Below are 12,762 nucleotides of genomic sequence, written 5' to 3'. Positions count from 1 at the left end.
ATTAAATGTGTATTATGATATCATTTTTTACATATCACAGTTATCATCAATACCAATATATTGCATCTTTTTAAATTGTCTCCATTGATGTAAAAACTATTTCTAAGAAATTATAAATGTAATGTATTTTTCCATTTAATTTGGCCCCTAAAATTGTTGCCACTTTTCACATTATTAGTGACAGCCTTGCTCTGATGAGTTCATCTGTGCAAACCTTTCTGTTTAATATGGAGTAGAAACTCACGATAGTATTACAGAAGGGGACTTTGTGGTGTTTCCTGACAGATGACAGGCATCGTATTTTTCGTAAACTGCAGCAGAGAAGTGTGATTGACAGAAGAAGTATGTCACCTTTCCTGAGCAGCGACACATAAAAGTGACTATAAGATCAGATGGTGGTGTAAATGAAATTTGGGTCACTCATGTCAACGAGTGATTTCCGCTAGTGTGAAAAATGTGACCTCATCTCATTGTGACAGTAAGCAGTGTGGATAAACCATGCCCATAAGAGAGCTGTAGTGCATTTATGTGGTGTGTGTGTGAGACAGAAATGGGTCACATGTGAAGGACAGTGTGTGTACAGTGACCTGACAGAGATATTGACACCATGTGCTGGTGTGTGTGTGTTTTGTCTATGAAGCTGTGCACCTTTTCCATTGTCACTTTGCTGGGTCCTCTAGGGTGATAGTGGTGATAAGGCATCGCTGGCACACTCCCGACGGAAAGGATGTTCCAAAAGGTAGAGGGCCTGTTTATACCGCCTTTTATGATACCTTCTGGATAAATTGTAAGGTAGTATCACATGTATTTTGGAGAAGGCCAGTAAAAAAAAAATCCATCATGCCATATGAAACCTGTGAAATCAATTATAAATACATAATTCATTCAGTAAACATTTTTTATTGATAAAAAATGATTTTTTAATTTTTTTTTATTGATTTTATTGTTGATGTAAAAAAAAAAAAAAAAATGCGATAGGAGAAGTTATATTTCAGTGCATTTGCACTCGCTTGCAAAAGTTTTGCATTCCCTGAGAAAAGTTGTTCACTCACAAAACTTTTGCATTCTCTCGCAAAAATATTACTTTCCCCTGAGAAAAACATTGAAATATATAGTTTTTCTTCCCACCTCATATTATTTCATTCACCAGTTTTGTGCAAATGCAAAACATTTGCGAGATTTATACTGACTTTGAATTACTGAGCTGTCATCTTAGCAACATGCTAACACCAACACAAAATCACCCCCTATACCCTCATTCACTATTCCCTACATTAGTGAATGAAAACAAGTGAGTGAATTGGATTGGAATTGGAATTGGACAACCATTTAATACTTAGCAAACTGGTAGCTTTAGTAATGAAAAGATTTATCTTGAACTCTGTGATGGAAACTATGCATAAACCTTAATTAATCAATTTAATTATCAGTTAAAAAGGAATTTATACCTGTATGATATTACACTGTACCCACATTGCACCAGCGGTTTGGAAAATGGATATATGGATGATACAGAAATTCATTCTGCCTGACCCATACAGTGAATTTTGGGTATTCTGTAGCTGCCGGATTGGTTGTATACTCGTTATTGGGATTGAATGAGTGCACTCGATAACTTCCACTATGGTTTCAGACACCACTACACATGGCTGTCCCTCAAATAGTGCCCTATTTAATGGTATAAGGGCAATTTTTTTTATTTACCAAGTAAAGTTTTGGTAAACTACCTATCATTTCTTGTTAGTGAGACTTGTTATTTTTCCTCTGTGCTGCTACCTGTTGTTTCGGAGAATAGTGCTAAAGTGAAAATGTCAAGTATAAATACCGCAAGAGTGTTGTGAGGTGCGTGCGTCATCTGTGAAGTTAATTCTCTTCATGTGATACTCTTGCAGTTATTTCTGTCATTTCTTTACCGCATTCCTTTCAATGGAGTTTGCTCCTCTTGTTCATAGTTCTTCTGAGAGAGGATCTGTATGTGTGTCAATATCTGTAGGATTGTGTATCTGTATGACCTTTGTCCTGTAACAAACACACACATATTTGCATATAAGTGATAGCATTTGGGAACAGTCCTATTATTTATTATCCCACAAGTGCAGGCTTCTTTGATGTCTATGGATATTTATATTATGTAAAAAAGTAGAGAAAAACCTAGATAAGTGCACTATATATATAAGTAGAAGTAGAAGACAGCAATCAGCATTGCCTTTTTATGCTTGTGTGATGTAATAGTGCAGATGAAATGATGTAATGGGCGCTTTTTAGAGTAATCAATCATTTTCCATGAAGTTGATGTGTACTTGGCCATGTGCATGAAGCAAAGGTTCTATTTGCTTTTAACTTAGCCAAGTATAGCCTTATTTCCATCAACCACTTATAGATGAGAGATATAAAGTAGTTATTTTTGCATATTCTAATATTTTGAAGATATTCAGTCTCAAAATGCATGCATTTTCTCTAAAATAGCTTAAAATGGTGGTTTCATTTCAATGAGAGAAACCATAACTTTAACCAAATAACCACTGTATCCAAGTAGATTTTTTATTCAGGAAAAAAAATAGTCATATGAAAAACAGTTCAAATCAGTCAGGAACAGTTTTCCACTGTTGTTCACTAAAGGATCTCAAGGAACTATAACTTTTATAACATTCATACACACCAATATGACAATACATAGTAATGTGGAGCAATACAATATTTAGTAAATAACTGAAATGATTCACTGAAAAGGAGATTTTTAAATAATTCTAAGGGCCATTCACTCAGAACAACTAAGGGGCAGGCTAGACGGACATGTTTGACCATTGCGATCAGGTTTTTCAGTCTAGAAAAGGTTTTTTTTTTAAAGTTGAACTTCTTCTAACCTGAGCACTTTTTTGTGTATTATGCATGACAGCATTTTTAGAATGCTGTCATGCACGAGACACTGCAAAAGACATGAGCGAAACAGCTAAACACGTCCTTTGAGAGTGTAAACAGTGGAAGAGCAGCACAGATGGCATGGCAAGCTAGAAAGCCAAGTGATGATATTTAAGCCCAAAGTACACTTCATTTTTTACGAGTAAGCGTTAAATTTCTTCACCACAATAGTACGTGTGGCGCCTGATTTTTATTAACCACACGTTTTTGGTCTCACATGCGGATTGATTTTGTTTTGCACTAATCAGTTGTTCCACTTTGTGGTAACACTGGCCCGGGCCTTTGTTTCACAGTAGAAAACAAAACTAAAGTGAAGGAACAACAACAACAAAATAGTGGAGACTGCAACACAGTGACATAACTACAGACATTGGGGGGGCCCGCAACGCACGTGGGCCCTGCCACATCGCAAGCCGTCCCTGGCCACGAAGTGACTATATTTATATAAATATTTAGATAAATATAAATATTAATAATACAACATAATTAGTGCCGAGATTCTTCACATCAGCGAATAAGTTCATAAATTCACCAAATCTGATTGTGTTTTGTAATGGTCTAGTGATAGAATTTTTGTCATGCATTTCTGAGGTTCTGGGTTCTAATCTGCCCTCATATCATCATTTTTTTTTTTTTTTTTCTCATTAAAACCAAAGGTTCAGTTACCATCAGTGATTGTACATTAAGAGCAAGGACACGTTGTGTGCATTTTGTTTTGTGCTTTTACCAGAACGAAATGCTCGATTGTCTGTGTGCACGAGCGCTAAGAGAACTGATAACAGCTGCAACGAGCAGTGGCCATGATTTCAGAAACAACATATTCCAGCGGATAGATCGCCTCTTATTTAACACAGACCTACGAATTTCTTATCAAAAGTACAAGGTTTTGTTGTTATTTATATTTGTAGGCTATAGCCTAATATTTTTTAAATTTCACCTATGTTGATTATAAAAAGTGAATAGCATGACAGATGCACAATGTCGGGAGACATGCAGCAGGTCAGACATGAGTTTGACCACTTCATAAAGTTTTGTTTTATACAGGTGCTGGTCATATAATTAGAATATCGTCAAAAAGTTGTTTTATTTCACTAATTCCATTCAAAAAGTGAAACTTGTATATTATATTCATTCATTACACACAGACTGCTATATTTCAAATGTTTATTTCTTTTAATTTTGATGATTATAACTGACAACTAAGGAAAATTAGTGAAAAGGTTCAATATTGAAGACACCTGGTGCCACACTCTAATCAGCTAATTAACTCAAAACACCTGCAAAGGCCTTTAACTGGTCTCTCAGTTTAGGTCTGTAGGCTACACAATCATGAGAAAGACTGCTGACTTGACCGTTGTCCAAAAGACGATCATTGGCACCTTGCACAAGGAGGGCAATACACAAAAGGTCATTGCAAAAGAGGCTGGCTGTTCAAAGAGCTCTGTGTCCAGGCACATTAATAGAGAGACGAAGGGAAGGAAAAGATGTGGTAGAAAAAAAGTGTACAAGCAATATGAATAACTGCACCCTGGAGAGATTGTGAAACAAAACCCATTCAAAAATGTGGGGGAGATTCACAAAGAGTGGACTGCAGCTGGAGTCAGTGCTTCAAGAACCACTACGCACAGACATATGCAAGACATGGGTTTCAGCTGTCGCATTCCTTGTGTCAAGCCACTCTTGAACAACAGACAGCGTCAGAAGCGTCTCACCTGGGCTAAAGACAAAAAGGACTGGACTGCTGCTGAGTGGTCCAAAGTTTTCTGATGAAAGTAAATTTTGCATTTCCTTTGGAAATCAGGGTCCCAGAGTCTGGAGGAAGAGAGGAGAGGCACACAGTCCACATTGCTTGAGGTCCAATGTAAAGTTTCCACAGTCAGTGATGGTTTGGGGTGCCATGTCATCTGCTGGTGTTGGTCCACTGTGTTTTCTGAGGTCCAAGGTCAACGCAGCCGTATACCAGGAAGTTTTAGAGCACTTCATGCTTCCTGCTGCTGACCAACTTTATGGAGATGTAGATTTCATTTTCCAACAGGACTTGGCATCTGCACACAGTGCCAAAGCTACCAGTACCTGATTTAAGGACCATGGTATCCCTGTTCTTAATTGGCCAGCAAACTCAGCAAACAAAATAGAAAATCTATGGGGTATTGTGAAGAGGAAGATGCGATATGCCAGACCCAACAATGCAGAAGAGCTGAAGGCCATTATCAGAGCAACTGTGTGTAATGAATGGATATAATATACAAGTTTCACTTTTTGAATGGAATTAGTGAAATAAATCAACTTTTTGATGATATTCTAATTATATGATCAGCACCTGTAGTAAGTCTTTCTTTAAAGTGAATTTAATTTTGTAGAAATTGTATCTTAATTTCAATCAACGTTTCATCAACCAATTGCCTATATTTAATAAATAGGAAGAAAATCAAGAACGTCGGGTGTGGAATGGATTGAAGTACGTAACAAAGAACTCATGTTTCCGCGGCCTTTGAATAAAGCTGAAGCAATAGACATCTTTCTGTTTTTATTAAATTTCTTAAATACATGTCTTTATTAATTAATTAATAAGATATTGTTGGTCTAAACATATATTTTAGCTGGTCTAAATTCTAAGTTAGATACAAATTTGTGTATATAAGATTCCCTTCTAGACAAGTCTGTATATGTGCTTGTATATGCTTCATAACTGTGCAGCCCTGGGGGCCCGTCATAATAGCTGCACTGGGGCCCGTCAATACTATGTTAAGCCACTGCTGCAACAGCAACAGATGCCTACATTGACAAGCGCCTGTGTGAGGGCTTTTGAGATAGGCACAATTTTAGTTTAAAAGAATACAAAGACATTTTTATTGGTCATAACTTCTGAGGAAAAATAGCGCAGACACTGGAGAAAGATGAAACGTTTAAAATGCATGTGTCGACCTTGCGTATACTTTGAAAGGCTTCGGGTTCGACTGTATGCATACGCTAGCTTTCGCACTAGATTTTGCACTTTACACAGAGAGAGAAAGACGTGAAAATTAAACACTCACAAAAATAATTATTGTACTTTGTGAAAGAGGTCATAATTTGGTTGATTTAAGCCCAGTGTGACAGACGGTTCTGAAGCTGTGTATGTAAATGGAGCATCCTGATGAGAGTGACTGTATGCAGAGTTGGCAGTGACTAGTGTGTTCACAAATTACCACCAACTGTGTGATTTTGATGGAGTTACAGGCTAACAGAGTCACACAAAACACACACACACAAACCCAAGTTCGATTCGACACCCCTCCCTCTGTCCCCACAGATTGATTTTCACAACTATGTTGCCACAAACCAACATTTCTGTACTTAATAACATTAAAAATAAAACTACACAATCCCTGATACTACAGCAAAAACAAATATGCCATTAAAATAAAAAATAGAAAATGTAAATATTATTATAGTTTACTCTTAATTTAGAATGTTTTCTCATACTTCCCACTTAGGTACACATTGCTTCAGATTTTTGATGCGATTATTCGAGTAAATAACGTAATTAAAGGGTTAGTTCACCCAAAAATCTAAATTATCCCATAATTTACTCATCCTCAAGCCATCCTAGGTGTATATGACTTTCTTCTTTTAGTCAAACACAAGCAGAGTTATATGTAAAAAAAATAAATAAAAAAAAAATAAGCCCAAAAAAGCACACCCATCCATCATAATCGATATGGCACCAGGTGGTTAATAAAGGCCGCCTGAAGTGAAGCGTTTTTGTAAGAAAAATATCCATATTTATAACTTTAGACTATAATCATTAGCTTCCGGTAACGCCTGTCCGTGCGTTCACGAGAGATTCGAAGTCCGGTGTTTGATGTAGGATGTAGAAGCGTAAGCTTAGGTGAGAGTAGATGCCTCTCACGGTTCAAACAAATAGGGCTGGGCAACAAACTCAAGCTCCTCTGACATTTCTCTTTAAAAATTTTAATTTTAGACTTCTAATTCATGACCAGTGTTTTGTTTTGCTCTATGCTCTGTGCTTCTGCATTCGTCAATACGTCACGTGTCAGGTCAAAGTTCACTCTTCCACCAGAATTGACTTGCATCAAAAACACATCACTTCAGAAGGCCTTTATTAACCCTCTGGAGTCGTATGAATTACTTTTATGATGGATGGATGTGCTTTTGGGGCTTCAGAATTTCGGTTGCTATTCACTCTCATTATAAAGCTTGGAATTAGATGTCATCTATAGTGGTTCACAATTTGTAGAGATTTTTTTCATATTGATTGCAAATTATATTGAAGTGACCACCTTAACCCAGACTACATTTCCAAGTGGACTTCACACAACCTATACGAACTGAACACTGATTTCAAACAAACACTGAATGTATTAATGACTGTTGTCCTGACTAAACTAATAATCAAAAGCCTTAAAGTTGTATTAGATGTGTATTAGATATATTAGCTCTGCCATCATCTTCTGCTGCTCTCACTGTAAATAGAGGAAGCATCTCTCTCAGATGCACACCATGTGGGTGGTGCTTTAAATAAAATCGTTGATTAGCCAATTTCTCTTGTGGAAGCCTCCAGACGACACTGGTTGTCATGGTAATGAGCCATTTCAGTAGCTCTATTTTGATGTATTATTCTGGTCAGATATGGGTCAAAAACTGACCCAAGTCCTCTAAGTGAGGAACTCTGTGGAGTAGACTATTGCAGGTTAATTGTGTTCAAGCTTTTGTCATACCTGCTGTCGACAATGTAGGGATGTATACTATGTTCGGAAAGGAAATTACACATTCTACAGAGCCCCTAAAAGGACATGGTGATGGGACAAAAAAACAAGATGGGAGGAAAAAAATATATTTCAATTATTTTGCATTCTCTCACAATTATATAGATGGGTAATTAGATTGTATATAATTTGTGGGCATCAGGGAGCTGCACTCAATATGCAGAGTATTGAAATCGCTTTAATGCTCGCTCACTATTTACTTTCCAATTCACGATCATGTGTACTCTGTGTATAGGGAGCGGCGGTACCGACCACACATTTTAAAAGATAAGCTATTTGTCAGTGACGCTCAGGATCTGTTGCGCACCAATCCTCCTACTTCGTCCTGTCAGTCATCTCTCCTTACTATCTTCAAGTGAAATCTGATATACTGTAATGTAACCGACTACCGCAACAAGCCTAACCATATCCCTTTAGGGGCTCCTTAGAATGCGTTACTCATTTTCCATGTCTTTCCGAATTCTGATTTAGGCTTGGGCGATGTGCCCAAGATTGCCCTTTTCAATTATTATTAAAGACTGTCAAAAAGTCATTTTGTGTTGCTTTGTACGTCTTTTATTTGAATTGCACATCACTTATATCACAGTCTTAAAGTTTAATTTCAGCAATTTAGGGTGTGTTCAGAAAATGTGTATAGAAGATGCCAGTTCTGGTGCCTGTACCAAACCGTAATGGGAAATGTATCTCCTATGACGACAAGAAGCAGGTATGCTTCATGCGCTCTGTCCTTTTTTTGAGGTCCCATCTTGTGACTAGTGTTGTCACAAGTACCGACTTCGGTACCAAGTCTGTACTGACATTTTTGATGATATCAGCATTTCCCCATAGCATTTTGAGAGCTGTTGAGCAGATTCTTAAACACCTCTGTTTGGCCATTGTGTTCACGTGCTCAACAGATATGTCTGTGATTGGCTTCAATGTTTATCGCTTCAAAAACATGTTGTAAATAGACGTCTTTGACACTCTCCACCGAGTGCTTACACAGATAAAGTATTAGATAGATACACAGCAACATTTGAAAGCAGGCATCTGTCAGTGGTTTTTGAAGCATTGATCATTTTAGCCAATCACAGACATATCTGTTGAGTGCGTGAACACAATGGCCAACCAGAGGTGTTTAAGAATCCTCTCAATATCAGAATTCAGCAACTTTTGACAACGCTACTTGTGATGTCCTGTTTTTGGTTCGTTAAGATGGTTTTGCTCAATGTTGCATTCATAGTTCAGTCAAACCATATCGGGGTTCATTTGGAAGGTGGTTTTTGGTCCACACCAAGATCCGGGTGGTAGTGTTCACACTTATTCAAATGAACTGCACTAACAGAGGATTTGTGCCAGAGTTCGTTTTAATCTAACCAACCTGCCAAGTGTGAACACACCCTTAAAGGTGGACTTAGTAGAATTTGAAATACATTGTTTGTAAGTTAGTTGGGCCAACACCAACAACAAATGTGTAACCAATCAGCATTAGGTGGCGTATGACAGTTGAGGAGAGAGAACAAGCAAGAGGGAGATTTGAAATAAATAAATAAATAAATGAAACTGCTGAATGAGAGATGGGACACAATACAAAAGAGCTCAAAAGAATATCACTGGAATGAAGGTTTATGACTGGGCAAGCGCTTTAGGACCCGTGTTTTTATTTGAATAGCTTTCCAGCGGTGAAGAGAGCTAAGCGGGAAGGCCTGAAAACAGACGCGGAGGCTGCTTTGATCCTGTTACTTGTGAGAAACACTGGGTTTGAGTGTCATTGATTGTCTGGAGCTGCTGTGCTGTTTGTGACTAACAACGAACATTTTGTATTCACTCTTGTGTAAGGTACGGTAATTTTTTTTGCTTCCTTGTCGTTCGTTCATCAACTGTGCTTTGTTTTTCGTGAAGCATTATTTTGTTGCACGTCAGCTGTGATAAACAAACATCCACTCTCGCATTGTGTGTCTAACAGTAGCCAGTTAGTGAGATTTGTGCAGGTAAACTACTGCAAAACTGATGAACACTAGATAACGTGGTGCTTAGTGTCATTGTTAGTGCACTCGCCTCGCATGCCAGCAGCGATCGGGCCGGGGTTCGAGACCAAGTCGGAGCAGGGTGGTTAGGATTGGAGGGTGAGTTTTGGAGGTAGAGCAATGAAGAAAAGGGTGGGTTTGTTTGTTTTGATTTCAAATATCAACACTGACCAACAGCGTTGTTCAAAATCTATTTACCGCACCTTTAATGTTGCAGTTCCTGAATAAATGAATGAAGGAATGAATGAATTACCAATTAGAGAGTGTTTTATTTACTTATAATGTTCCCTAATTTTTAAACTTGGGCCGTCTTACTCTTCTTCACAATCTTTTTTGCTGGATCACAAGGATTAAAAGTGACATCAACTTGTTGAACTCTGCTGAGAGTACTGCCATTGCTGAGTACTGCACTCTGTTAGTAGCTGAAAGTAATATTAACATTAATCAAACTGTTTTCTTCTCTTTTTTTTTCAGAACCGTGAGCTTCAGATCATGAGGAAACTGGACCACTGCAACATTGTGCGTCTGCGTTACTTCTTCTACTCCAGTGGAGATAAGGCAAGTGTCTCTCTTGTATCACTTCATCTTATGTTGTTATCTCACGCTACATCACAGTGTGTTTTTATGCTGCCCTTTTCAGTGTCGTATGTCTGTACTAGGTCTTGGCGATGCAGTAAATATATTCACAATGTATTTGCAATGTCTTTGTTTGTGATATAAAATTAAGTAGCTTCATGACGCAATAATTTTAGGGTAATTTTTATTTGACTGTGCAGTGTGCTGAAGACTTAGGCAGTAGGAAAGATGTTCTCAAAATGTTGTAAAATTAGATTTTTTTTGAGTATTTCAGTAGACATTTCAGCATAGGAATATAGAAAGATCAAGAATTATTGGGGTTGATAAGATTTTTCAATGATTTTGTAAGAAGTTTCTTATTCTCAGCAAGACTGCATTTATTTGATTAAATATACAGTAAAAAACAGTAATATTGTGAAATATTATTACAATTTAAAATATCAGTTTTCCATTTGAATACTTTTTTAAAATGTTATTTATTCCTGTGATTGAAAAGTTGATTTTTCAGTCTTCAGTGTCATTCTGATTTGGTGAACAAGACACATTTCTTATTATTATCAATGATTTTTAACATTGATAATAATAAGAATTGTTTCTAGTTGTGCTGCTTATTATTTTTGTGGATTATCATTCTTTGACGAATAGAAAGTTTAAAAGAACAGCATTTATTTGACACATTTTTTTTTTGACCCCAAACATTTGAACATTAATTTTATTTAGATATTTAATATTGTCAGAATGCTTGGTTATAAATATATCACCCAGGCCTAGTCTGAATGCCTGTGTATCTCTTTTTAATCTTTAATGGAGTCTAATGGTGCTCAGATGCTGACGTGAGAGAAGTCGTCTCTGAGAACTTCTCTATGCCCATGTGATTATCTGTGTATCTGCTAGATATACGTCGGTTTGATGCTATCTGTCTGAGATATTAAGATATACATACATAAAAACTATCAACACTGCAACATCGTCTCACCACAAAACCACATATCTACCTCCCTGTCTTTCTTGGTCTTGATTATCTCACACATCATACACACAGACCCTCTTAACCTCTCGCCCACACACCATGACTTTGCAAAAACGCCTGACCATCGTTTTTTCTTCTCTGAGAAACATGCTTTCGAAATGTCAGTGGCTGGTTTCCGCTCACACACCCACACCCACACCCCTGCCCCTCTGTAACCCAGAATCACAGAGCACCGGGGTAAAGGCTGTCAGGGAGTGCATGGAGAACAGCTCTATAAAACAATAAAAAAATTCTAGGTAACTGGAACAAGGGCTGAAGGGGAAGGAAGATAGGCAGATAAAACGTTGTGTCCATAGTTATACGGGAGAGAACAGGTCTTTGACATTAGACCAACTTCATTTGTATGTTCAAATGCTCTTTTCTGGGCTTAAAGGTGGGCTTAAATTGTTTGGCCACAATTTCCATTATTACCAACATAGTTCAGCGATTCTGCGTTTCCAGAAACTATAGATCCAATGAGCATTTGCAAATGGCATCGCAAGTTTGTGTGGTTAGATCCATAGCTCTTGCATAGTTTTTTATGACATGCAGACTTACATAGATCTTCCTCTTGTGCAAAATAAACAAGAAAATTCTATTTTCATCCCATTTAAATATATATACACTTCATTCTATACATTTTATTGTCAACAATCGGAGCCGTTTTTAAGAGTGTGCAAGTACATAAATTTGTAACGTATGATGTAACCCTTGAGAATGGCGTAAGAGGGACACACATTGAACCAAACATCAAATAAAGCAAAATGACAAGGCACAAAAATAGTGAAGTTGTCCTCAGATGCCATGTATGATGCCTCAGCAGGATCTCAGAGAAATTACATTGTCGAGAAGGCTATGTGGGGATTAAACGTGTGTGTCAATTACATACTGCATGTAAATGTGTTTTAAAAAATGAACAGCTTTCTGTCATTCATGAAAATTAACTATAATAATATGACATTAAAAGCACAATATGTAATTTTTTGCCCTTAGAGGTTGCCTATTGAAAAGCGCAGAACTTTTATTATGCCACAGCCGCCGCTTCCGCTTCTTCCGGTCAAGCGTATGTGGGGTAACATAGCACTGTTTTATCATACATTTTATGTATTTATCATAAAAATGTTATACTGTTACTCTGTGCGTTCGCATTTGGCAGCTGCTATGAGACACTTGTTGCACACTGCAGTAAGATAGATCGATATTAGAATATCATATTAATAAATTCTGGATGGCTTTGTGTTGCTAAATGGCATGCAATTCATTTTTAAACTTATTGTATGATGGAGAAAATGCTGTATTATTGTTACTAAAAATAAAGCTGCATCTGATTATGCTATGTTAGTCACTTAACAAAATAGTGATATTCCAATCCAAAAATCTTACATGTGTGTCTTACATTGTGCCTTTAATTACAATCTCGAATTGATTAAATAGCAGAAGTTATTACTCCACCTTATGTGCTTGATGTCATTAACATCAATCA

General features: G+C 37.2%; 1 protein-coding gene across 4 annotated transcripts in view; it reads left to right on the top strand.

The window, feature by feature from the left end:
• Positions 1-12,762, top strand: part of gsk3ba (glycogen synthase kinase 3 beta, genome duplicate a) — a 77,772-nt gene that overhangs the window by 40,738 nt on the left and 24,272 nt on the right. For all 4 annotated transcript variants that reach the window (XM_067410464.1, XM_067410465.1, XM_067410462.1 and 1 more), the window contains exon 3: positions 10,169-10,252. In XM_067410464.1, coding sequence (XP_067266565.1) covers positions 10,169-10,252 — 84 coding nt within the window. The remainder of the gene's footprint in view (positions 1-10,168; positions 10,253-12,762) is intronic.

Source organism: Chanodichthys erythropterus, chromosome 14, assembly GCF_024489055.1.
Source record: "Chanodichthys erythropterus isolate Z2021 chromosome 14, ASM2448905v1, whole genome shotgun sequence".
In the NCBI taxonomy this organism is placed as follows: domain Eukaryota; kingdom Metazoa; phylum Chordata; class Actinopteri; order Cypriniformes; family Xenocyprididae; genus Chanodichthys; species Chanodichthys erythropterus.
This window is presented reverse-complemented; position numbering and strand designations above follow the sequence as displayed.